The sequence below is a fragment of the Ischnura elegans genome, chromosome 12, assembly GCF_921293095.1.
Source record: "Ischnura elegans chromosome 12, ioIscEleg1.1, whole genome shotgun sequence".
In the NCBI taxonomy this organism is placed as follows: Eukaryota; Metazoa; Arthropoda; class Insecta; order Odonata; family Coenagrionidae; genus Ischnura; species Ischnura elegans.
Window position 1 is genome coordinate 78,212,223 of NC_060257.1, and position 27,930 is coordinate 78,240,152.

General features: G+C 38.1%; 1 protein-coding gene across 1 annotated transcript; it reads right to left on the bottom strand.

Moving 5' to 3' along the window:
* Nucleotides 1–618: 618 nt before the first annotated feature.
* LOC124169405 lies at nt 619–26,048 on the bottom strand. Its single transcript, XM_046548004.1, has 9 exons — nt 25,947–26,048; nt 24,259–24,529; nt 22,525–22,697; nt 19,478–19,613; nt 13,705–13,855; nt 9,306–9,568; nt 8,057–8,223; nt 5,990–6,230; nt 619–953 (listed from the first exon to the last, which is right to left on the bottom strand). The coding sequence occupies exons 2-9, from the start codon at nt 24,497–24,499 to the stop codon at nt 724–726; spliced, it is 1,602 nt and encodes a 533-aa protein (XP_046403960.1). The 5' UTR covers nt 24,500–24,529; nt 25,947–26,048; the 3' UTR covers nt 619–723.
* Nucleotides 26,049–27,930: the final 1,882 nt, after the last annotated feature.

Consider the following 27,930-nt stretch of genomic DNA (forward strand, 5'->3'; position numbering starts at 1 on the left):
TCCGTGCTAGACAAAAAATAATATTATGAAAAAGGAATAATGATGTAGTAATTTAAAGTAAAAAGCGCGCTTTTTACGTTTATTTTACGTTGTGATTTTATAAATAAATACAATTATAAATTTTATTTGTATTATACTATTTTGAACTCAACTGCGTGATGGTATCATAACGGCGTAATTACGAAGTCTGAATTTGGGAGGGGAACACATACTTAGCCAGAGAGTGGTAGGGATTCAAAACGCTCGAGTTTGTAGATGGGGTATAGAGTTTAATATTTTAAGTGAAGGGCCCCGCACTGAAGGTTCACCCCTAGCCCCGCACCTGCTTGCGCCGTCCCTGCACTGTGGTGTTTATGTGAGGGATCTTGCTGCATACTGGTGATGGATCGTCCTCTGCCAAACCCCCTTGCGTTGGCTTTCAGGGTTTTATGTACATGTAAAACTGGTATAGGGTTCGATATGCGGGATATGTGCTCATATAAATGTGCTTTTCTCACTAAATAGGTTACTAGGATATTCCACCAATCGAAGCCCAGGCCAGTCACCAACAGTTTTCGAGGAATTTCCATATTGCTTCACATCATTCTTTGCTACTGAATTGAAGTATTGATAATTAGGTATTCTCAAATTATGGTTACACCAATTGTAATCACCGACTGATAGTTACACTTGATGACTGTGCAGGGGTATTTATTTTATAAATTCACCATTTCGCCATCCCATTTAGTGCAACACAATTTTCTTTCGTAAACTTGAAGTGAATGTAGGCATTTGGCACTGGGATTTTTGATTAGTGCATTCCTGGAATTGCCGCGAAATGAAGTCATTTGTTGTGATCATCAGATCCAAGAGGTTGAAATCCGTCCCTCCTTCAGCAAATTTCTCGCACAGGTGTTGAGTGTATAGAGATCCGCATAGAGATCCGGTACTGGAAGCCTGGAAAGCCATTTTACCTGTGAAGAGACAAAATAGACATATTTGTAGTCGTTGATGTGAAGTAACTGGTACCATGATGTGAAGGGGAGGCGGGGGCAAGATTCGGGACCCAAGGGGGGTCCTCTGAGGGTTACAACACACTGGGGCCGGGTCCCAGTAATACAACTGATACGCCCGCGCACCCGGGGAGGGGAGTGGAATGGGAAGGAAAAAGGATGGAGGCGCCGCCGCGATGAGGAGCCCAACGACGCTAGATAGATGCTAGAGCCCGACGACGGTAGACAGACTGCAGAATAGACAGATTCAGAATGTCTTTCTTTCCACGATCAATAAGAGACTATAACGGCAGTGTTAGAACTCATAGATAGATTAGATGACTAGTAGTGTAGCCTACTAACCTATGTAAAACTTAATACATGATTCTTAATTTTATTATTGTTTCTAACAGCATATGGTACCATAATTTGTTAGAATGCGCGACGTTTTTTGGACTGTGTGGTGTGCATGTGGTAGTCAAATTGCATGCTGGTGATTGATCACCCCCAGCCAAACATCCTAGAGGTGGCTCTCAGGGTATTATGTAGATGTAGATGACGCCTCCGGGATAGGGTAATACCCTCGCCACTATGGAGGAGACCATGAGCATTATTCTGGTTCTTTCTGGCTATAGCCAACGCGATTTGTCGAAAATATTGGCGAACGGTGACTGAATTCATATTCTCATTTTCATTCTCTAGCTATTTCGCCAGAAAAGCTTCACTTCGTCCCTCTGACGACGAAAAAGGTATGCTTGTTCTGTCTGGCGAGCATATAGCGAATGTAAACATTCGCCAAGAGCGAATTTCGCTAGCGACGACGGTGAAGTCGCTCTAGTGGCTTGGCGAAAGAATTGATGAAAGTCCGACTCGAGATTTAATTACAGCTACACACCATTATTATGCTGTATTTTTTATCCCAATGAGTTTAATTTTTATTCAAATGCTTGGCATACAAATCTGTGTGTTGTTCTACTCGTCTTGACGTTCTACGTAATTCAATAGATGGGATTAAAAGTGGGTTTGCATTTGAATGAACCGCGAAGCTTTTGTCAAGTAGCATATTGTGTTATTGTGGGAGGGCTGTTATTCTGAAGATATAAATGTGTTGGATTACCTGGGAAAACTTGTTCCTTCGGTTCTCATGCTCGGGAAAGCTTAATCGGAAAGAATAAGAAAGAGACCTACCGGAGTTTTGTCTAAGAGCATATCGTATAGTAAATGGAGTAGTGGTGGAGTGGATAGCACGAATGTCTACTGAATAAGGTCGATTTCTATCACAGTACTTAACTTTTTTTTCTCTCCACCACAAGAAAAAGGTTCGCATGCTCTGCTTTTCATCTTCAGAGGCAAGTCACTTGAAGCTATCAAAATATTTTCTATGAACAGGAAAATATCTCATCAGTTGTTCAGCTCTCATACAGACTCACTGAATTTCACTATTAGGCTTTACATGTTCGGCAGAGCTCTAGGGAGCATAGGATGTGTATTACGCTGTTATGCAGCCTTTGGTGTTCATCCAACATCAGCAAATTATGTTAATATGAGAATATTTTATTGTATTCCTCGCCAATTCTTCCCTAAAATCTTAATTTTTGCCTTAGACAAGTTCCTTAGCGTAGGATAAGCTGCTTTTCATTTTCTTCCGTAATAAAACCATGAGAAACAGATAACTCTCTTAATTTGTGCCATCTGGGTTTGGTTAAAATTTAAAATATTAAAAAAGGATTAATGAATACTCAAATGAGGTTGACATTCAAATTCCTTGCATTTTCGTACATGCAATTTTTGTTTGACGTGGCTCCCCAACTCTAAACTACTTCTTTTAGACCACGCGGTGGCGAACCTACCTACTTATCCGACGTAACCGTGGTTTCGTTCGATGTCAACTTTTTGCGTGGATTTATCATGAAACAACATGTCGAATGATAAACAAGTCGTATCGTCCGATATTGCCTACTAATTTTATTGTGACAGCTTACTTCACGTGATTCGAGTATTACACTATCATCATCAGTTACTAACAAAATCCATTTCAGACAGACAGTGGCGTAACCAGGAATATGCTGTGTGGAAGAATGGGAGGGCCTGGGCGGGCGATCCCAAACCCCAAGCAACGGTGAGTCCGGGAAAACTTTTGAAAAATGACATGCCTGGAAGTACATTTTACATCATTTTGGCATTTAAAATTTAACTTTCAGCAGAGTCGGTTATTATCAGATAAAATCTAGACAATAGGTTTAGATAATTTTTTATTTCCCTGAGGCTTTGGGGAAGGGATCTATCCCCTCATCCCCCCCATCCCCCATAGTTACGCCACTGCAGACAGATATACATATCTTCAAAAGTATTGGGGGTAAAAGATCAGAAGGAAGGATTTGGTGGTGGAGGAAGCAGAAGAAATTGTCCCCCATCCGCTGTCTTCCCACCACTTACGAAGCTATGAAATGGGATTTTGTTAGCACCTGATGGTGATTGTGTAACAGTTGAAACACGTGAATTAAGCCGTCACAATAAAATTAATGGGCAATACGATACCTTGTGTATCATTCATGGTTTCATTCGGTTTATGACTCATTAGAATGCCGTAAAAAGTGCATTTACATATTTACATGAAACTTAAGACCGCCCTAACGCATGATCAGTGGCGGATACAGAAAAAACTCAAGGGGGGGGGGGCGCAACATATCTTGAGTTGTCTTAGCATTGACGTTAATAAGAGATGATCAAGTCACAGGCAAAGTATATGAAAATTTTATTTGAAGTGATTATAAACATGTAAAAGACAATGCCATCTTATGATATAAAAAAGTTACAATTGTGGTTTTGCAATGTTCGGCAATACAGCCGGACCCGCAAGGGGGGGGGGGGGGCGCGCCCCATGCGCCCCCCATCTGTATCCGCCACTGCGCATGATGAGATTTGGCCCTTGGGTCCTCACGATACATTATAAAGCGCGTACATTTATACTGTGTCGGTGAGTCCTTTCTAGCCCCAAATAGTCAGATTACAAGAACACAATAAAAAATGACATGGCGTATATCTACTGTTGTCCTGTGCAATTTTTTTTTGTATAAATGAAGCTTAAAAACTAATTAGAATTCAAGTTGACAAGAGACTTTGCATTTGTAGATGACACATATCTTTATTTTTTCCCTTATTTTTCATTTTAAATTTTGTACTTTTTTCTTTTATCAATCAAACTATTAGTGATGTTTGATTTTTTTTCTTTCGTATGTTTATATTTTAATAATTCGCATTAGCGAATTTAAGGATTATTTTCTTTTTTTCATTTTTTTTTAAATTGAAATTAAGCCAATATCAATGATTAAAAACCTGTGATTTTATGGAGGTTAAGACAAGGAAAAGACTCATAGACGAGTAATTTGTTGAGGCAGTGTGTACGTAGTTGGGATACTTGGGTCGTAATCCCAAATGTCTTTATGTTACCCGACACCTTCGCCTGGACTGTTTTTTTGATTAATAGGGCGGTTTCCTATTATTTTTTTACTGCCTAAATCGAAAGATTATTACTCCTGGAGTACGTATTTCACGCTTTTAGATTTTTAAATGGCGATACCTATTTTTCGCGATCAAATGAAAAGTGAAAATTTTCAAGCGCGCGAAAACGCGACGCGTAAGTATGAATGCCGGGAAATCTCTCCGTGTGACGTATTTCTGGTTCCCGCTTCCGCCCTGTGAGGTGACCTTGAGGCGAGGCTTAGCGCTGATACGACGCAGGCTGCTAGCGGGTAGCTGAGTACCCTGCTGGCTAGTAGCGCTTGGCTTAAATAAGGATTATTAATACCTTATCAATTGAAGAAAACTTTCCGACCTTAGCCAGTTTTAATAAGTGATTATTAAGACATGTTTCCCTGAGCTCTGCGCCTCATGCATGCATTGGTAACCTCAGACGATGTATAACTGCTATCTTCTCGTATAGAAACTAGGTCCCTGTGACGTCGCGTGGAGTGGCATCGCATGGGCGCCAATCTGGCCCTTTTTCAAATAAGGATAAAAATGGACCATTGCCTTTCGTCTAAACCGGTATTTCTAAAACGAAATAATTTGTATATTATGAATAAACTAGTGGTGGGTAACGAATCGCAATCAATGCCTTTCGTTTTCTTTGAAGAAGGAAACTACCCTATTGTAAGTGAATTTTTGACTAAGTGGGAAATTAAGTCATTGATGGCGGGGAGTTTGTGAGCGGATCTAACATCGGATAAGGTAATTAGTTTGCTGATATGAAGGAGCGCACGGAGGGATTTGTCGTGAAAGGTTTCCAGTTTCTGACGGATAGTATAGATAAATTGTTAGCATAAATTTCGCATGCGTATAGCACCACCGGACGGATAGTACCGTAGTAGAGTGTAATACGGGAGCTGTGGGAAAGTGGATTTGTAGGGGAGGAAATACGATAAATTGCTTTCCGTGCTGCTAATGCTTTCGAAAGACAGTATTGCATATCGATGGCTAAGTTCTAACAACACGTATCTCAAATTCGGCGGGTTAATCTTCAACAAAGTGTAATAACATTAAAAAAATAAAATACAAGCAAAAAACAACTCTTTGTATGCAAACGAATGTTTCTTTTTTTAGTTTTATGAACTTTTGGTTTTTAATTTCAGTGTACAAGTTAAAAAAATTAATCTTTTTTTTGCTCTCCTGAAAAGTTGCTATTTTTGAAATACGTGTTGTTAGAACTTAGCCATCGATATACGGTTTGAAATTATAATGCCGTCGAGAATGACACCGAGAAATTTGTGTGTGGTTGCTCTTGGTGTCTTTTGTTTATTAATGTGTGGAGATGTTTGTGGTGCATGTTTTCTGCCTTGTGAGAAGTGTAAATGAGTGCTTTTTTGTCGCGCTAATTTTTATTTTCCATGTTTGTGTCCATTTGTAAAGAATCTTTAAGCGAGTGTTTAGTTCCGTGATGTAGCTGCAATAGCAGTATCTTCAGCATACATGTAAATTGTGGCCCTTAGATCCATTGTTTGTAATGTTTTTAGGCTTACAATCAACACTTGATTGTCCAATGAGCATGTCTGAACCTCTCGAAGTCTCGTCAGTCGACGTTTTTTCTTGAGAAGGCCCCGCCGGCTCTGCATCTGGCATTACTCGTTCCATCCCCGACGATGACTTGCTTGTTGCTTCGCCATCATCACCGTTCCTCCCTGGCTTAGTTCCATTATGGGCCGTTTTTGGTTCTCTTATTTCTTCATTGTAAGTTTTCTCGACTTCGTTGCCTCGGCAAGCCTAGAATGCGAAATTTTTCATGAGATTGGTTGGAGGTTGGTTCTCGGAACCAATTGTAGAAAAAAAATATTTTATCGTAAGAAGGCTATTGCATTATGGAACAGGATTACAAGTTTACTTTTTAGGATTTGGTGCAGCAAGTAGAATATATACAAAATATGTAGGTCACTAGAAACAAATCCATTTTCATTTAGGCTGATGAGGACTTTTGATATATGTGTGAGTTGCCATGATCCTTTTAAAAAGATAAATTCTATTGAGATCAACAATGTAATCAGGGGCATCATTCCATGTTTTTATTGATATATTATGTGAATTGCAGGAACGAGTCTGCTGTGAATTTTGGTTTTCGGAAAGGTCTCCGTGCCGTAGCAACCCTGTCACTATTGCTGATGCTGACCATTATTTTTTCCGAATCCGATTCCGATAGATATATTCTGAAGTCTTGCTTGACAATAAGTTTAGCATGAAAATAGAGTGCTGCAATTATTTTTCATTCTTCGATATTATCCACTCGTAAAGTAATGAGGCTTAATTAGTTCTTGTAATGTCACATTTAATGTATGGTTAATCATACGTAAATATCATGATACTCCATCATAAGCTACTTTTCACGAAAATTTCAACTTGTGTTCTTCTAATTATGCTTCACAGGCGGACGGCCGTAAGAAATCTACTTTGTGTGCCGTTTATCATGGGAATTGATTCATAAAATCAACGATTTTATTCATGCATTTGAGGTGATGTTTCTCTAAACTTACCAAATGTTGTGATATGCTATAATTTATGTCGTTCTGACAAAAAATTGAAATGTTTGTTATACCTAAAGTATCATGACAAAAATGATATTTAGACTCAAATTAAGGAATGAAGGCGATAATTCGTGGAAAATTAGAAAATCAAACATGGTAAATGAAAAAACGTAGTTCTTTGGGGGTATCTATTAATTATTACGTAAGGCGCGTATGGGGGGAAGGGTCAAGTCGATTCTCACCCAATCTCACGTGGAGGTGAGGGGGAGGTCCTGGAAAGTATCACGTAATTTTTTTCAACCAGAGCGAGGTTGACGGAGAAGATGATTTTAATGAAAATCACGTGGACATGTTGGTTCTAGTGGTAACTCTTGAGACCGTACGTGAGCTCCCATGGAACTAATTAGAATGGTTCGTAATAGTTGGGATTTCCTGTCATCCGAACTCGTTACATGCGGGGAAATTAACATTCGCTATCGTAGGAAAGCCTAGGGATAGGAAACTCATCTGGTCAAAGGTGGGATGTCGTTACATGCGTGATCGTTATAAACGAGTTTTACTGTATTCAACATTAGTGATGCAAAAAATATATTTTTTTAGGTCTTAAAGAAATATTAACAACCACCACTCACAAGAATGAAATGTTTTGACACCAGCACAGAAAATATTCAATATCAGTAATACAAAAACAAATTTTAAGGTTTAAAGAAATATAAATTATTTATTTCGTGAAAAGTGAGTTATACTGATGGACTTTGCTGAAAAAGGTGTGGAAGGGATACTAAAAAGCCGTCGATTTTAAGCAAAACTGATGCCCAGTCGTTGGAATTAATCGATTTCGTACAAAAAGCCGTGTGGAAAGTAAAAAGTTGAAATCATTCACTATCCTCAAAATTAAGCCTTGTCACCTGGCTGCATTTTGACTTGTTAGGAAATTAATATGGTAATTAAAATTGAGACACGTTAGTTACATGAAAATGGCAGTGCTGCCGGTTCAAATAGATGTAAATAGTTAACTTAAATATATAAGGATGAATACTCCACATTACCTTGAGTATATTTTTCTTTACTTACATCGATGAAAAAGATTTTTGGTTTCCCCTTTAAACTTTCAGATTCGTTGAATGGAGACAGGAGATCAGAAAATTTGATTAACTTGTCGTATGCATAGATATGATCATGTTCTCCATGTGTCGAGATGAATATCATAACACCATCAGCTTTCTCCTTATTTTCAGCAACTGAAAAAAGGACAATAGATAAACACAACTCTCATTGGCTTTCAGCTGTTCTTGGTGTATTATGTGTCGGCTGATATAGAAAAGAATTGAGAAATAATATCCACTCATTCTTATGTATCCTAATCATGAAAAATGGTGGATATATTAATTCGATCAAATCAGTCAACAAGACAGTGAGCGAGTTCAAAATGGCAGTTTTCACAACCCTTTCGTGCGGGATGAGATGTAACGCAAAATGACTGAAACTTGTAAATAGTTTCCGTTTTACAAATGGTTTTTACAATTTTTTTTACAATGGTTTTTCAAATTACAATTTTTAATGAAAATCCTTCCATTACTATATGTCAGTTTAATTTTTACGATTTTTGAAGAAAAATGAGAGAGGGCGTTTCTTTTCTTTGTCAATATTTGACGCCGACGCAAGACTTCTAAACGTTTTCCGATTCAGCCCTTCTTGAGATCTAATCTCCTTTTTAAACTGTTTCTTAATCAATTTTTATCAGAATATTTTATCATAAAAATAAAAGTTTATTATGATGAGTAGTGTGTTAATTCATATGGGATAGTTAGAATGTAAGTCTATCAAGATAAAAAATTGTGTTGATTTATGCTTCCATTTGCCCATATTTATTTGATGTATTGAAAACCTGTACTAACAATTTCTTATTATATTATGGAGAAAACTGTAAGGGAAAATACAGTGAGATTATGGAGAGAAAATGAAGTTGTCAGTGGGCGAATTTACTCTGAGGAAGCTATGCATAGTAATAATGGTAGGCACTTTGTACTTTCCACAATGATTTAATACTCGACAACCGGTTTCAACAAAAAATGAAAAAAGTTGAGGTCACCCAGTTCAAAATCAATTTATAAAAAACATTTTAATGGGTTTTATCATTTACTAAATGCGACAAAAATGTTTTGATGGGATTGACTCGTAAAATATGAAATTTCTATATCACTCATCGCTCAACTTTGATCCTTGCAAATCCTCCAATGGAAGGCTGGACGTTAAGAGAGACCTCATTTTACCACGGAAACGATGATAATTTTGTAAATAGTGTAATTGAGGTAGCACATACTTTCTTCCAGTTTTTTTCTCATCTCGTGGGCCATCAATGTCCAATTTTTGTTGCAGTCCTCGTATGGAAACCCCAGTTCTTTCATTGCTTTCTTTATTACTACTTTGTCCTCTGTTGCGTGGAGAAGTTTCTCGAGGCTTAGATGTTTTTGGAAGTCTCCGAAAACAAATGAATAAGCCATTAGCCGGCGAGATGCGTATCGTTCCTCTGAGGTGTCATCCGTATTTCTTGGCTCTGTGTCGATTGATCTCCTTCTTGGGGGCCTGTGAGAGGAATAAGGCATGAGCAAGCAGGGCTTATCAGTAAATCAGTCTTCTATGTAGGTAAAACATACTGCGATATATATTGTACGGTCGGGTGAAAAATTTATTAAAGGTATTCGACCGGTTAAGGTTTACATAGAACATTTTACAGTGAGCTGAAATCGAAAAAAGCTGGACGAAATCTAAAAAATGTTATTTTTTAGTACGGAATACGAAACTAAGCACATTTTTTGTCAATAAATAAATAAATAATATGTCAAGGTAACTCGGTGAACCTTTTTTTTATAATCCTACACAAATCAATACAAAATTTCGACGAAAAACAGGGTCCGCCATTTTGTATCGTATTGGCCACAAATACTACTACTAAGTCATGATAGTTAATTGAAATTAACCATAACAAACCCATTGATAATATGTCAATTTTTGTTGCTATTGAATCGTGCTAAAAAGTTTTGGCATTAGTTTTAACGCGCTGAATTTCGAAAAAAAATAAACGTGGCCAATTTTTGCGAAATTTGCTCAACTTTCAGCCCATGTTATTTGTTTAAAAAGGTAACCTATGAAAAATGGTTTGCGTCAAAACATGCACTTATGTATTGAAAACAACTGTGCAAAGTTTCTAATTCCGTGCTCAATAAAACTATTTTTGAGGTTTTGTCCAGAATTTTTCAATTTCAGCCATCTGTGTAGCCTTTCCTCCCTCCCATATCTACCTGTTTATTCAAAACAGGACCTATTCTCTTTCATCATATCCTTTAACTCAGTTACCTTCCTTCCTTACCTTTCCCCATCTGACTACTATCCTTCCCTTTATCGCGGTTTTCAGTATCGCCTCACCGCTTAAGCCCGAATCACACGTTCATTTTCTTTAGTCGCGAAAAGTGATCACTGGAGCGATCGCTTTTCGCGACCGGAAAAGTGATTGCTCGAGTGATCATTTTTCTGAATCACACGGTCCTTCCCGCCGTCGCCTTTCGCATCACTTCCGATATCACAGCTCGTTGTCATAGGACCCACATAACGAAAATATATGGCGTGTTTGTTTATCGATGTCGTTCCCACGACTGTCAAACGTTGCGCTGCAATCGCTCCATACGGACGCGACGTTCTGATTGGCTGAAATGGGGTTTTAGTGACGGTTTTAGCGACGGAAAAAGCGATCGGACGAGTGATGAAAGAAGTTATGGGAATCCTCTTCATTAGAGTGATCGCGAAAAACAATTGCCGGCGACGATCATTTGTGAGTAATCACTCTAGTGATCGTTATAAACATCACTCGGAAATGATGGATTAAATGATCGTGTGATTCAGGCTTTAATTCTCGCTTCACCCAAAGCCTCTTTTACTTCTATCCTATTAGAGTTTCCCTGCAACATCGAGTAGCATCTCATCGTTCCTTGACTTAATTGCTACAAAATCATAGCATCATCTTCGTTCGATGCAACCGCCAACGGTCAATATCACCGCAATTATAGATATTGAGGTATAATTAATTGACTAATAATTAGCAGTACTGCTGCAAATGTCCGTAAACGTCTTGGCAGAAAGCATTTTAAGTTATAAGAATACAAAATATGTTAGTGATTGCGTCCTCTTGAATGATTCTAATAATTATGAAATACAAGTTAAAGCAAATTGTTTGAGAATCAAGAATCACAATTTACCGCTTTTATTAACCGATAAATGATTCATTCTTAGTTGAAGTTTTGATGAAACTAACAAGAATTCCCTTTAATTTTATTGGCCAAAGTTCTGTCTTAGTGATGCATTCGGTGTGGGAGATAACCCCTGTTACGTGATTGCTCATGTAATTGAGGCAGCTCGTTTATCTAGCTACTAGCATGCAAAAATACTCCCGGCCGCGAACCTTGGAAGTGGTTCGCTGGGTGACGCATAGATTTAGTCGAAGACTATGACAGGAAATTAACAAGGGAAGTCCCTCAAGGACCACCACTACAGTCCGGCCGCCGAGAGTTGTCCGTTGACAGCTAGAAGGGGTGGGGGCAAAGTTGGCAGGTAAGAAAGGGAAACGCCCACATCGCATGTAAATAAAAGGGTTCCGCGAAGAAAGCAGCTGGAAGGGACGATGAGCGTGAAGGATCCAAAGGAAGATTCCTTTGTTTTGGCGATTCGCAGAAAGGGCTTGTTTCGGTGGTTCAGGCTTGTTTCAGTGCTTCATATGCATGTGACAACGTTGTATGACTAAGCAAGGGTGTAAGGTGCATTTGGGGGACAGCGATTGGTTGCAAACCATGTTCTCCGCCACTCCTTTTAAAGTGCCATCGGACAACTCTCGCCGGTTGGACTGTAGGTCTCCTGCCCTGGTTGATACCGCCGTCATCCGTACGTATATAAGGAGGACGATTTCCAAGTTTCGACTAGCGCTGATCTGGTGGTGATGCCGAGATCTGGTGGTGACACTCGTGTAAGTCTATGAGGTTATACAGGGTGTTTCAGGAGGAAACTGCAATACTTCAGGAGACGATGTGAGACAATTTCAAGCATTTTTGGTACTGTAAACATGGGGTCGCAACTCCTTAGTTAAAGAGCTATGGCAACGCAAACGTTGTTTTGGATGTATTTTGCAGTTACCATGAAATCGGTTTTTCTTGTGTATCCAGCCTTTTTGACAGTTTATTAATTAAATATTTCATTATTAATAGTGTATTTTTTGTGCATTAAATGAGTAGGGCTGTACGAAAATCTGCTATTATAATTTTAGGAAACAATGTTTGAGCTTAATTACGCGAGAGCTCTGAGCGAGTATCAACTTAATACGATTACGAAATCTCACCCATTTTGAAATTAACTGTTTCAGACAGTTATGATCGCATATTTTCGTCAAACCTTAATTATTTAATGCACTTAAAAATCCAGAGCAGTAAATAAAATTTTGAAAAGGCTGGATGCGCAAGAAAACCCGTTGTCATGGAAATTGCAATGTGCATCCAAAACAATGTTTGCGTTGCCATAACTGAGTAACTTAGGAGTTGCGACCCCATGTTTGTAGTACCAAAAATGCTTAAAATTGTCTCCCCTACCGCCTCCTGAAGAATTGCAGATTCCTTCTGAAACGCCCTGTGTAAATAATGAAATTACTATCGCCGCAAAAAAGTTAGAATGCTGAGCTTCAAGTATTTTTATGAAATTCTGCCGTAGCTCCATAGGGTCGCGTCATATACAGTTTTACTCACTGTTTATTCGACTGCAACAATGAATCTTTAAACATTCAAGGGCCTACCCAGGATCAAAACTAACTTACGTAACTTCAATATTCAAGTACTTTTTTACACCTCGGGAATTAAAATCTACCTTTAGGCCATTTAAAAAATGAAATAATGGATAAAAATTATTTTTTTAAACTTATTTGTGATGTGAAGATGTCGTTCTTTCCATAAAAGTGCAATGAAATGTATCAACAGAATATTTTGCCCGTGACGAGATGAAGAAGACGACCGTTTCCCATTTTTTATTGTTTTTCGCGCGTTCGTCTTCGCTCTTTCAATTTAAAATCTAAACGTTTACGTTTAAACAATGTTTACATGGGCGTACCCAGCGAGGGACAGGAGGGGGTAGGTAATCCCTTCGAAGCAAAAATCGCAAATGTCTTTAAGGAAAATAATATTTTTTCAAGCAAATAAATTTAAAAACTAATAAAGAGCTGTTACAATTTCCTTAAAATGTTGGTTTCATTCACCTTTTCCATGCTTAAATCTTACCTACATCTTGAACAACAATGGCTTGCCCCCTCCCCCCCCCCCTAGTTTTGATCCTGTATACGCCCTTGAGTGTTTAACGATTCATTGTTGTAATCGGATAAACAATGAGTTGAACGATATATCGATACCTCCACTGCATAAACGCTCTACAATCGCCCACCGAATCAAATCCCAGATAGCCCTTATAGTACTAGATGAGCGGATTCTATTCGGTGGGCGATTGTCGAGCGTTCATGCAGTGGATGTATCGATACCTATGACAAGACCCCATGGAGCTTCGGCAGAATTTTATGAAAATACTTGAAGCTCAGCGCTCTACTTTATTTGCGGCGATAGTTGTATCTCGGGTTGATTTCCAGGTGAAATTCACGATGTTTTCCCTTGTAGCTTTTTTATCCCAGTTGGGTGGCTTACAGCAAAAGCTTCTTCCGGAACGTGGTGCTAAAGCGAGGCGCATCCCTCCATCTTCTTCGATGTATTGAAGTCAGCATTGCGGTGATCCTCTGTGGATCTGATTTGCGCAACTCCTCGCTAATCACTCTCCCCATTGATAAATCCCCCGGTCCTGAAAGAAGTTTTTTTTCATTATTATTACAACAAATGGGTTTTCTCCATAACCAAGAGGACTATTATTATATTATAATTATTATATCGGTATAAGTACTTATGAAAAGGTTCAATTGCAGTTACTTTGTAAAAAAAGTAATCGATAGGGTAGTTCCCTTCGCAAAAAAAACCAATGGCATTGATTGCGATTCGTTACCCACCATTAGTGTATTCATAATATACAAATTACTTGGTTTTAGAAATCCCAGTTTAGACGAATGGCAATGGTCAATTTTAACCGCATTTGAAAAGGGCCAGATTGTCGCCCATGCGATGCCACTCCACCTGACGTCACAGGGACCTAGATGCTATACCAGTAGATAGGAGTTTTACATCGTTGAGATTACCAATGCATGCTTGAGGCACAGAGCTCAGGGAAACATCGCTTAATAATCACCTATATAAATTGTCATTGGTCAGAAAGTTTCCCTCTTTTGATAGGGCATTAATAATCCTTTTTAAGCCAAGCGCTACCTGCTAGCAGCCTGCATTGTAGCGGCGTTCATAGCCTCGCACCAAGATGGCAGTCGGAACCAGAATGACGTCACACGAGCTTTTCCCAGCATTCATACTTAGCTGTCACGTTTTCGCGCGCTTGAAAATATCCCTTTTCATTTAATCGCGAAAAATAGATATCGTCAATTAAAAATCTAAAATCGTGAAATACGTTATCCAGGATATCTTTTGATTTAGGTAATAAAAAAATAGGAAACCACCATATTACGAGTGCGAAATACTGATTTAAAAAATTAATCAGTAAAATAAAAGTTACAAGTGCAATTACTTCTTACAAAATGTCCACTCTAGGCAATTCCTGGAAACTATCGAATATTGCATTTAAAATGTGGAATAATCGAGAAATATAGAAATTGTTTAAGTTGTTATTTCACTTGCGATATATACAATTATAAATTATGCATAAACAACAGAAGGGGTGTCATATTTTGTGCCCATCGTAAGTGGACTGCAACACAAGAGTGGCTGAGCCTAAAGAAGCAAGTTATGGTATTCAGGGACTCGAATTATCTGTAGGCATATGTAAATCAGTGAAGTAATCATCGATTACGGGCAAGTAGCGATTGCAACGAGAGTAACGATTCTTCTTTCACCGTTAGGAGTAAATTATTAATAAAAATTACGTGTCGTACAAAAGTAATCGTTATAAGTACAATTTACGGCAAAAGTAGGCATCACGCAAAGTCCCATTTCTTTTACTTGATAACTTACCGTCACTGTGCGTATACTTCGTAGTGCTTGGATTATAGTTCGCTAATTTTTTTTACTAATTAAAATAACGTGTAAGGCCAGCGTTTCGGAGCTTCATCATCATCATTATTAGTTAAAAATCTTAAGATTATTCAACAATCCTAAGATTGGTTTGACGCAGCTCTCCATTCCTCTCTCCTATCCGCCAGCCTTTTCATAGCGACGAATTTCTTATTTATTACATCTTTAGTAACCTGCCCTATATAACTCATTCGGCACCGTCCCTTGCCCTTCTTCCCTTCTACCCGACCTTCTAAGATTATTTTCAACAGGCTGATTCCTTTATTTATTTTAAATTTCAGATGGCATTTCATCATCACTAGCTGACGATCGCTGTCGATATCTGCCCTCGAGTAACTTTTGCAGTCCTTTATCTGATTACTAAACCTCTACTAGATAAAGGACTGCAAAAAAATTCCCGGAGGCAGATATCGACAGCGATAATAATCTAGTGGTGATGAAATTTAGGAACTTAATAAATAATCTTAAATGCTTTCATGCCAAAAATTGTTTGTGGTCACCATAGTTACGGCTACCGTGGTTGTGAGTTGTGATCATTACAATGACTAATGGGGTAATTTGAATTGCTCTCGTAACTGACATGATTGTTTTGATAAAACCTTTTCCTCCTATTGGTACATAATCGTTGATGTCTTCTGAAATAATTTAATTCGGAAGCTTTAGGTGTTTTGATGGTTCAAACATGAAATCTACCATCAATTTACTGCTTGATTCCTTGTCTACGTTTCTCGGCATATCAATGCATTCAAAATTGATCACATAAATGTAATGGTAACTCAGTACAAACAGAAGGTATCCAATGACAATTTATCAAAGTGAAAATGCACCATTTTAAGTAATTAGCGGGTCTGTGATGGGAAACATAATGAAAATACACTTTTGTATTGTATTTTCATTATGTTTCCTGTGAACAAGTTCCACCAAATATCGCCTTCCAACCTTAAGCTGTCTGTGATGGAACTGCATCGATACGACTCCGCTTTCTTTCAAATTTACTGCTAATTTTTCTCAATATTTAATAATAATGTTTATTGTTCCGCACAAATATTAATGTAAGTAATATATGGCTGCAGGAACATAGGCCCTTTGGAGTTAATGCACCGCTTTGGGGTTACCAACTCGTCCTTCAGTTAGAGTGCTTTGGTACATATTACACAAAAAATGTTACCATGTTGGAAGTACAGTCACTTTCAAAAGTAGGTCCCCACGGCCAGCGCGAGCAACTACGTTTTTCTCGGAGGTCGAACTTCGGGTATTGGCTATGCCTTCTGTGTCTTGAACGGGCCAGTTTGACTTACTCTCACCGTCCGCGCAAGTCTTCCCGAGGCATTCTTCACTATTCCTAAATTCTTCGCGACTTCCCCGACTCCCAGTGCCACAACACAAGGCGAAGCATATGTTCTCAGTCATGGGATTCCCACCCTGATAGTATTCTGAGATGGATATGCCGAGTAGTCTGGCTTGCACTAAAAAATAACGAGACGTATCTGCGTCGCAACGCACATATGAGGAAGAAACGAAAATTGGAATTTAAGTCTGAAAGATAATTCAAAAAGTTTCCTACAAAATAACCTTCTAGATTATACCTTTAACACATTATTACCAACACCATCAATATATATTGCTCTATGTTTAAGTATTTCAAACACACTGTTTGGCGCATTGATTTTTCCTAACCATTTTCTTAGGATACATATGTTTACCATGGTTTATACTACAGTTTTCTACGTGTCTCATCACGCGAGAAATCAAAAATATTAATGTGCGCTAAATTGTAATGTTTAATTCTGTATCATATTTATTCCAGTCGTTACTAACATATCCTATATGAACAAATATTTAAATAATGCTTTATATATTCTAGGTATCAGGAAGTAATTAACCGACATCTTTATGTTCATCGAAAGTTCGAATGTCTTAATAGTTACCATAAATATATTTTCTATAATGAAAATACCAACGGAAGCATTAATTACATGACTTGTGTGCCTATTTCTTACAATTTTAAGGCACATTAATACTATATGTTTTATCCTTGCCCCTTCATTGAGAGGTTAACCTAAGTCTTCCCCCTTTTTCGTTTCTTTTTTTTCTGCTAAAACCAGTCGTAATTGGCGCCTGCTGATATCATGCAGGGCAATATCCTTCACATTATTATGTATAAGTGGTTTTACATCATAAATAGAAATTACACTCATGTAATGAATACCTTGAGTCAGTCTTACGTGCGAACAAATACTGATCATATTACTACTGACACTAAACTACGCACGCATAATATTCATCCGATAAAAATATACCGTGTTGGGTACCTAATGACTATTTCTGCTTTATTAATACAAATTAAACTTATGAGCTGCCAAATATACTGCTTGGGATGTAGCGTTTGACGGTGTGGAAACTTAGGCGACGACAAAAGAGGGACAAGAAAAGAATGAAGGCATCCGAGATGTGAGTATAAAAAAGAAAGGAAAAGGTGAGAAGGATGGAGAGGAAAAAAAGAAGTGTTATCCATGGTCGAGAGATTTTTGGTAAGGGGGGAGGGGAAGGATGAAAGTAAGGATATGGTTAGAATGAAAGGGCCTAATGCGAATGGGCGTCACTTTTAATTAAAGGGGTAAGTTCAAGTTGGGAGGGGCGCAGGCAGGGTGATTCGTAAAATTTTCAATTCAGAAGGGCAGGTAAATGATGTTTTTCTATGACCACCATAACTGGTTGACTCACCATCATAACTCCACGCACATGTTGCTTGTACTGTTTTTCTTAAAAAAATGAACAATATTAATGTAAGAGTATTTCCCATAAACAAAAGGACAACACTTCCTACGACGCATTATGGTCTAACAGCCTGCCATTTCACTCACTGCCAATAAACATCTCGCTGCTTCTTTTAGTGAAAATGTATATTTATCTTAAAAGCAATTCAATAAAATTTAAAGACAATCCAATTGCTTATTCGAAAAAATAATGCAAAATTATCTTCACCCATAAAAAATTGCCGTACCGGTAGTTTTGACCGGTAAAAATTTAAAAACTTCTTCTGATTTTCTATTCACAGTATGGGAATAAGTTGCGTTATTCAAAATGTAGGCACTACTTGTAGCCCGAATAATCTACTACTTGGGGAGTGACTGCTATTTAACTTGTAAACATTGAAAAAATGTCTGAAAATCTTTAAGCGCCGGCATGGATGACCGCGATGACGGATGGTAACCGTGACGCAAATGACAATATTTTACATAGGCGTATATATTTACGTATTTTTCACCAGGCGATGTGAAGAAAAAATATTGGAGTAACATGCTCGAAATGCTCCGAAAATTTATTTGCACAATATGTTTTGTATAAGTTTACCAAACTACACAGATGTCTCCTCTCTTCCTCGTGCGATGGGTTACTTGCCGGAAAAACCCATATATTCTTCTCCGCTTTCTTCGGTGGTGGAATTGTTTGGCTGTGTGGGGGGGGGGGGGAGGTTCACGCGGCCTTCCTACCTCTGAAATCGTGCGTGGGGCTCTTGACGACGGTTAAAGTAGTCAAGTTGCACCATTTATACTACCTGATCAAGTCGAATCGATCCCCAGTGGACAAGGAACGTGTAAGCAATACGCGAAGGTCGACTTCGGAGAATAACGGAGACGGCTGCGCCAGGTATGGCGACCGACTTTTGAAAGTGACTGTACATAAAAGATATGAAATCACTAACTAATACAATCATTGCATCTAATTCCATTGACCCCCATACCTCATTCACCTAAGCAAATGTGAAACAACATTATTAGCAAACAACCATATCTTTAACCTATTGCAATATCTGTATTCATTATTTTCGTCAGTTATGTATTTTGGTAACTCGCAGTAAATTTTCGCTCCCAAGAATAGGAAACTTCGTTCAAATAATTCTGGGTGTGTGAGCAGTATTACAATGACGGAGATGATGTATTCTTGGCAAAATCTTTTCACCACCTCTAATATAAAATACCCTAAGGGCATCATAAACAAATAAATACCTCAATTTCCATAAAACAATTTGAATTGTTGGAAAATAATTACTAAATTTTGATTGAGGTCGATGAATAATAAGGATCTGATATTACGCGTTGCCAAGCCACTATCTTCTGTAAATTGCTTACCTCGGAATTCTTTTTGCCCGTCGTGGTACTATTTTTTATTGCAATGGTAGCCCCCTTATTTTGAATGTCTGGAGTTTTTTTCTTCTTTTAATATTAGCAATAATTATATAAAGTCAGAGAGAGAGATATATATAGAAGAAATGTTGTAAGAGATTACATACCATGTCTGTAGAATTGTGCAATTAAAAAGTCCGCAGATACCGGCGAGGTGCTGATTTTTTTCCCGCCTTCTGGCTGAATTCTGTTGAATAGTACAGCGGGTCTTTCTTTATCTTCATCTTTATCCATTATGTCTGCCTGAAAAATGCGTGAAAAGAGGTAGTTATAGCCCAAAGTATATTTTCGGTATATTTTTCGTTTCTCATATCTTGCTAAGTGATCCTTGCTTACTGATTGGTAAGTGATTGTTTACTTTTTGTCGCGCAAATTTCATGCACGAAATCGTTCACACGCATAAAGTTACGGTAAGTGTATACGAGAGGAGTTCAATACGTAATGTAAAACATTTTTTTTCTGAAACAGGGGTTGTTTTATGCAGCATAAAAATACACCATTTTATTCCCTAATCTTTTAGCTACACAGCACTATTTTTCAACGAAATCTCGTTTCAATGCTACGGCTTGAAGCCACCCTGAAGGGCGGGCTTGTATGCTTGCACGGTACCATTCTACTGGTCTATGTCGGAGACAACGTTATACTGCATCAGGGGCGCAGCCAGGAATTAAGGCTGGGGGAGGTTTAGGTGCAACTAACACCGCGGTGTGTGGGGGTTTGGTATACCCACTAGGAAAAGCGGTAGGTGCGAGATTAGTATATTGCGGAATTTTAATGTAAATGGTTCAAAATGGTGAGTTTTACGGATCTCTGAGGGATATTTAATTAATCCTTACGCTATTCTGTCAGTAATATCAATCTAATTAAGTAAAATCGATTAAATTTAAAAATTTCTCTGAGCTCTGGGGGGGGGTGGGTTATCCCCCAAATCCCCCCCCCCTTCGCTGCGCCACTGTACTGCATCACTAACTTCTTCATCATCCCCGAAGCGGCGACGATGAAACACGCTTTGCCCGAAGGCTCACCGTTCTTTTGACCACTGCCAGATCACTGTAGACTAGTGATGGGTCGTTGGCGATCGATTCGTTCAAAACAATTGAATCACCATGTGAATCAAAAGACTCGTGATTCTTTTCTCGTAAGCAAATCGATCATCGATCAATCCCATTTCCGAAAATAAGTGCCGGGACATCTGAGGGAATTAGAAGGTATTGGCTGGTTTGAAATTTGGAAAACGCTCAGGAATTGTTCGAGAAAGGGAATGCCACAATAGTGTCATCGTGTATCAGTTCCTGATTTAGAAGTAACGGTTGTACGATTTCCAAATGTGTAACGTCGATTGTGCTGATCATGAAGGATAGAACCTCTATTGTGGTGACCACCGAATCCTTCGAATCTCGAAATAGGCACTCCCAACGAAAAATGTTTTTGATAAATGAGGGGCCATAGTCATCTAGGTCAATAATATTTAATATCAAAACTCAAAATTGTAACTGTCAGCAGCGTGAATGTGCACCACAGGCGTGGTAACAAAATGTATGCATTAAATAATTATCAATATCTTAATTTAAAATAACCTATAAATTTTAATAGTGCATCCATGTGAATCTTGTAACATGTAATTGAATGCACAGCGTATAATATAGAAACGACTTCTTAAAAATCAAAATCTAGCGTCTTTAATCAATCAATTAAAACGTATATACCAAGCCAATGACGATCGAGAACGAGAATCGTGAAGGGGAACGGTGAATCCCACATGAGAGAAGAATCATGATACTTCTATGATTGAATCATTCAAGTGACTTAAATCAAAATGATAGAATCATAGCAAAATGAATGTCTCGCCCCATCTCTACTGTAGACATACTGCAAGTAATTTTAAGTATACCGGAACTATCCACGGTGATAACTTTTACGGTAGTCACCCTCAATGCACAAATTGTGCGAAAAATCCGCGGAGAAAAAATTATTCGCCTTGACTAGGAGTCGAACCCGCATTCCCCGATTTCCGGTAGAGTGCTTTAGCCAGTTAAGCTACCGATTTTGGCACAATTTGTGCATTGTAGGTGACTCCCGTAAAAGTTATCACCGTGAGTAGTCCCGGTATGCTTAAAATTGGTCAATAGCGACCGCCTCAATGCGGTCAAAGTTCGGGCTTTGCTTTCCGGCTGTGGAGCTGTACGCACAATTTGGACTGCTTGTGACATCATATGCTCAGCAGTCCATAACACATTGTCCGGTGGTGTCTACAAATATCCACAGAGGTAGGCTTACTGGCGGTAGCTTAGCTGGCGAAAGTACCCGACCGGAAAATGGGGAATCCGGGTTCGAATCCTGGTCAAGGCGAATATTTTTTTTCTCCGTTGCTTTTTGGCGCAATACTGTAATTGCTTATGAATATGTGAGATAACTTTGTTTTCCGCCAAAAGAAACTCAATCACTGGGCGTTGTTTGGAACGTATCTTGGTTACAGACGCCATCTTAACAGCTCCGTATAGCGAGGTCACCTATCGAAAGTCAATGCAATTATACGAGACAAAGAGGGAATGTTTGGAAATGTTCTACAATAGAAGATTTTTCAACCAAAATTGGCCGTGAAAAAAAGTGCTGCATTACTTATTAAACTCACCTCGTATAATAACCGATGAATTGAGTGATGTGGATAAATTATTCACGGGCTCATTCACTCAGACCCTAATTCGCAATTAAGTAAAAACATTCGGTATATGACGGAGATGATAAGATCCGTTGACAATCATCTTCCCCATTTACCCATTCTCTCGCAAGCTTAAAATTTGAAACACGCTAAACTTGCCGCCAATTTTTCATGAGTAGGTGACGTCTTTAAGGTCCGACGCATTTACTCTACCAGGGAGGAAGTTTGATTGAGGTAAGTAATCGCTCAAAACAGTGTAAGCAACAACGCACCAGCCACAAGAGCGAGGAGTAGCTAAGAAGTTGTAAACTTCAATTCGTGACGAAATAAACTTATCTGCGAAATTACTAAAACCTGCGATTTTTCGTTTTGAATGTCCAAAGAATTGGTGACAAATCTAAAAACCGAAAAATACCAGTCTATTTATTAAAGTTTGGGCTACCACTCTCCTTACGTGCGTTATTGATTCGCCTGTCGCTGCAATTGCTAACTTACCTGTACGAAGAACATCTTTGGCTTCCCAAGGAGGATTTTGCACTTATCTGAAGTGAATGGCGCCCATAATTCCTCAAGAGTAATGGCTCCCATGTAACAGTGGATGAGCTGTTCAGTTGTGATCGCGAATACGAATACCCAGAGACAAGCCAGCTCCTCAGTACCCTTTGCAACTGTAATTAGAATGCGTTAAATAAAAAACCACCGTCCAACTTATTGATCAGTCGTATTTGCTTACATTTTTCTTAATTATTTTTACTTTCCTTTTCATAAGGTGACTAAATATGACCGAAAAATCCATATTTATTTGCAGATGTTAGCACTTATTATAAAGCATGTGTGAGATTTTTTAACTCACCGACTGATTATAGGGAATTGCAAATTTGTAACTATGGTAGTTATATGAAAATATACGTGTTGTAACGTCATATCATGTATTGTTTGTTATATTTTAATGCGGATTAAATCAATGATAGTCATAATTTATATGAAATATAGCTAAAAATATAACTCGTAGCAGTATGTCAAAATAAGACTATACTCCTTAGTGACCAGGAATACGTCCACTTGTTTTAGGAATTAAAGTCGCCTGCGACTTTTCAGGTTGAAATTTACTTTTTTAAGAATGTCAACATGTCATGCATGTAAAGAGAAATGTAAGACCTCCTAAAATCCTTGGCATTAATTATTTCTCTCTGTTAAGGAATTGAATTAATTATTTATTAATTATTTCTCTCTAAGCTCTTCGAATTGCACTGCAGCGTTATCACTAATACTGTTATAATTGAAAGAAAGTTTTCACTTGGGAAAGTTTCCGACTAAGGATTGAAAATTCACGTTTCCATTAGTGTAAAGCTAAGAAAAAAGCTCCTGGAAGTTCAAGTGACTAAAGCTCGCTTATCTGTGCAAAGCAATGTCTATTAAAAATGCAACCTGTGACGTCAAAGTTACGGACAGATAGCGTAGTGCTGCCAATCTGAGATTTTTCGATTGCCCTTAAAGTTGGTATACACCTTTCGAGCGAATCGAGAATTCAATCACTTGCGCATAGTTCATACGTTAAGGCCGTTTTACACGGCACACGGAATTGCGCAGGTTAGAGCTGCATTAATTTCTAAAATGGCGTGGAATTGCTTGAATGCATGAACGAAATTAGAACAGGGGCTATTTTGCCGTCTCGCATCCACGCATTCTCGCATGTGTTCTAGCAATTCACCGCTTTACACGACGCAATTTTGACTGCGCCTTCACACGTACGTCAGACTGCGCAATTCCGTGTACCGTGTAAAACGGCCTTTAGACAGTGGCGTTGCGACTTCCGAGGGGTCTGGACTCCCCCTCCCGCAATATAAAAACACAATTACTTTCCTTCATAAAAGAAAACAAAATGTTGGAAAATCATGAATTTACAACATTTCTTTGACGAATGAAGTTTTTTCGATTATGAAAAGTGTTTAAATAAGTATAATACCCTCTACTTGGTACCCTGCTTTTCAAAAATTTTCCACCCAGGTTTTGGACGCGCGGAACGAAATTCGTGGTTACCCAACTGACGTTAGAGTTAGGATACAAGCCGTAAATTATTTGATTTAAAAATACCCCGTTGCAATATTTTTACTACATAACACAAAATAGCTATTGCATCGTCTCCAGTGGATATATAAATGCGTATTTAGATGCAAGTTATCACGACAAAATTTTACTTAACAAAAATACTGGTTATGGAAATATTACTTGATAGCAAGTCCTTTCTAAGGCTGTTTTCGTCCAAATTTATTTTGTGGCCAACTTCGAAGCCCAATGTCTCCAATTCTTCTTTCAGCTCTTCAACGCATCTTCCGCTTTGTATCTCCGGCATCGCTTTGCCATTACAGTAGTGCATCTCATAGAGTCGAGCAATCTTCTTTTTCTTCGGGTCAGTCACGTCATATTCTGCCGGCTCGTATCGGCCGCCAATGTCTCCTAACTCTGCCATTGGGAAGCAAGGAAATCGTCCCCCGAAGTTCTATAATCAATAAAACAGAGACAAAATCGTAAAACAGCTTTGTGATACGAGTGAAAACCTCATTGTACAAGATGTCCATATAATTGTGGTCTTTCTCTACACAGCAAAATTGCTCCCGCCGCACAGTGGGCTGAAATCGAAAAAAGCTGGACAAAACCTCAAAATCGATTTTTTTTAGTGCGGAATTTGAAACTTTGCACAGCTGTTTTCAATACATTAGTGCATTTTTTGACCAAACCGTTTTTCATAGATACATTTTTTAAACAAATTACTGGGCCTCAAAGTTGAATAAATTTCGCAAAATTTGCCCTCATTGAATTTCTTTCGAAACTCAGCATGTTAAAACTAATGCCACACCTTCTGTAGTAATTCAATAGAAACAAAAATTTACAATATTATTATGCGGTTTATTATTGTTGGTTCTTGGCAACTTTCACGACTCAGTTGTATTATTTGCGGCCGATACGATACAAAATGGCGGACCCTGTTTACCAGCGTCTATCGAAGAATACGTGACCAAAGTTTCATCAATTTCTTGTTACTTTTACCGAGGCGATCCAACTGCCTTAATAAATAAAATCTCTGGAAGTAAAACAACTGTTATACCCTGACCATGATATCGAATCCCGATTTCCACAAGGTAACGCCTAAAACCAGTGCTGTAGTTGGGTCGGTTAGGCGTACCCCCTAAAATCCAAACTCGTTAAACTACCTTTTTAAGTCACATAAAATACATTCAGGCACTCAAGGAATACGAGGACACGAACATGAAACCTTTGACGTCTTACTTTGAAACCATGGTCGTGTAAATAAATATTTGAAGTGAAAGCACAAATTCATTCTTCACAAAGAAATTCATTCTTTACGCTTAGTACTCCCTCCGGAAAATTAATTGCTATTTTTATCTTCTATCGACCGGTTTTTATCGTATTTTATTTTACTAATGGTTATTGGTTTACAAAAATTATAACATTTTTTATATTCAAATAGCACTTACATTTGGCTCAAGCTATGGTAAGTTGGTGACTGATCAAAAAATAGCAATAGAAAATTCACCCCAAAATTTCCGAATGCCTCATTTTGATTACAAACGTTAAAAAGTACATTTGGATCATGATGGAATGATTGCGTATACATATCAATGAAAACCCCTTTGGCTTTTCTGATATATATACAAATACCAACACAGGTATATTCTCTAGTCAATGCAGAAAATGCCTTCATTCTCAGACAAATGAAGACAAATAAAATGCGAATAAACACACATGAAGGAATTTACTCAACGATTTAAAGCTAGCGTTTTAAGTTCTTTTTTAACCCATGTAATCCATATAAAACTAAAACCAATATTTTAATTTGTGAATATTGCCGATTTGAAAAATAATGAAGCTGCGATAATTGTGGCGAGAACGCTTACCTTTTCAAGATAATAATACAGGGAGTCGTGATTACATGGCTCTGGCGATGAAGAAACAGCCCTCTCTGATTCAGGAAATACACTGCTTAGCGATACAGTCTTGGAAAGCTATTTCGATGCCATATCTGAAGAGATAAGATAAAGTTCAATTCGCGGAAGACTTCCCCTTTATCCACGTAGCTTACCTTCTTATACACTCGAACGAAGTCGTTCGTATCTTTTTATGTGTCCTTCATTGTTCAGTGTTCATCCGATCAATCAAAACATTTTCGGTACTAACCGTTCAAAAATATGAGAAAGGGACAATCTGCATTTGCATTTTAATTGGTGATAAAAGCCCCGAAGTGCCATTCCCATGAAATAAGCTTTTCGCAATTGACGCAGAGATGCAGCTTCTTGTGGATAACCTGAATGGTGATTGGTCTCTAGGCTGCCTCGTTCTTCCACTTTATATTATGAGCGAATCGTAATACCTGGCAAAAGTTGCGTACCCTGAAGGGTATTACAAATATTTTTTTTTTTAATCGGTTAATATCTTCTGTCCGCCATTTTGCCTCAAACTTTCGAAATTTTTTACAAAAATGTTGAAAATGTAAATAATTTAAATTTGGTTTGAGCGAGCACTCATTTTTTCAAATGGGGTATAAATTTGGACTTAAACAAAACTACTTTCGGGGACGCGATAAAAGACCATTTTCTCCATAGTTAAAATCAATATATCTGACGTATTTGGTCTAAAATATCAATTTAAGTAATTTATAAGAAAGAACTGATGGAATGGAAATTAAGGCAGAAATATAAAATCATTTGCAATCATTTCGAAGAATGGAATTTAAATGCGGTCTTAGGATCAAAATTTTAAAAATGTCAAAGCAAGGGCAAAATAGGTTAGATTTCCGCTATTTATATTGTCGTGCTTCTAAACTCATTGGAGACAGGAGGAAATGTGCACAGCCACTTCCCCAGAAACAGGAATATCCTCAATGTCCCCTATTACCGACTATCCATAACCAATAAAACATTTCATACTACTGAGTTGCACCTGTTCAATAGTTTGCCTTCTGAAGCCAAACTTATTACTCTTACCAAATTTAAAAGAGTTGTGTATGCCTGGCTCATAAAAAAGGCCCTCTAATCCATTGAAGAATTCCTCTATAGTGACAAGAGTGGCATGATACCTTTGTAACTTAACATTTTCTATAATTGCGATGATAATATTTTCTGTGTTTGTATTTAATATGATTGTAATTTTGTACATTTTTTTACGAAGATCAATGCAAGGTGCATCTTGTTTTATGTCTAATAAATATTATTATTGCTGTTGTTGTTATTATTATTATTAATATTAATTCTGTTTCTGATGGCTCGGTCTTTCATTCATAGTTCACTATCATAATAATCACTTTTCGATGTTGGATTTAAACGTTATGCGGCCATTTAATGACACTCAGTGCTGGGCCTGCAAACAGTGGTGCCGAAACGCGTCGGAATACCGTTCCGGCAATAAATATATAAACTTCACTGACTCGTTACCCATTCTCCCGGCTGCTGAGAATGGGTAACGAGTTACTAACGAGTCGGTACCCGAAACGTCGGCGCTCTTACAAAATCTTACCCGCGCGGAATCTCGGGAAAAGTTTATATATTCTGTTCGCCGGGAAAGTGTAAAATCTTACATTACGTTCCGGCACTGGTTAACAAAATACATGATAGTCAAATACCACTTTTATCAATTTTGTTGCCTCAAAAATTCAATTATATAATCAAACCAAATTCATAACCAAAACAAAAATGTAAATAATAACTTGTAATTAAAAACACGCAGAGTAATATTTCACTTCTAAAAAAGTTAAGGAAAGTATGATCCGGCACTGCTAATTTTGCCGTTATGTCACTGCCTGCAAGCTGTTTTTAATAAGTATGCACGCAAATACTTCCCCCACATTGAACAGAAAAATGCCGTCCATGACAAACATGACATCCT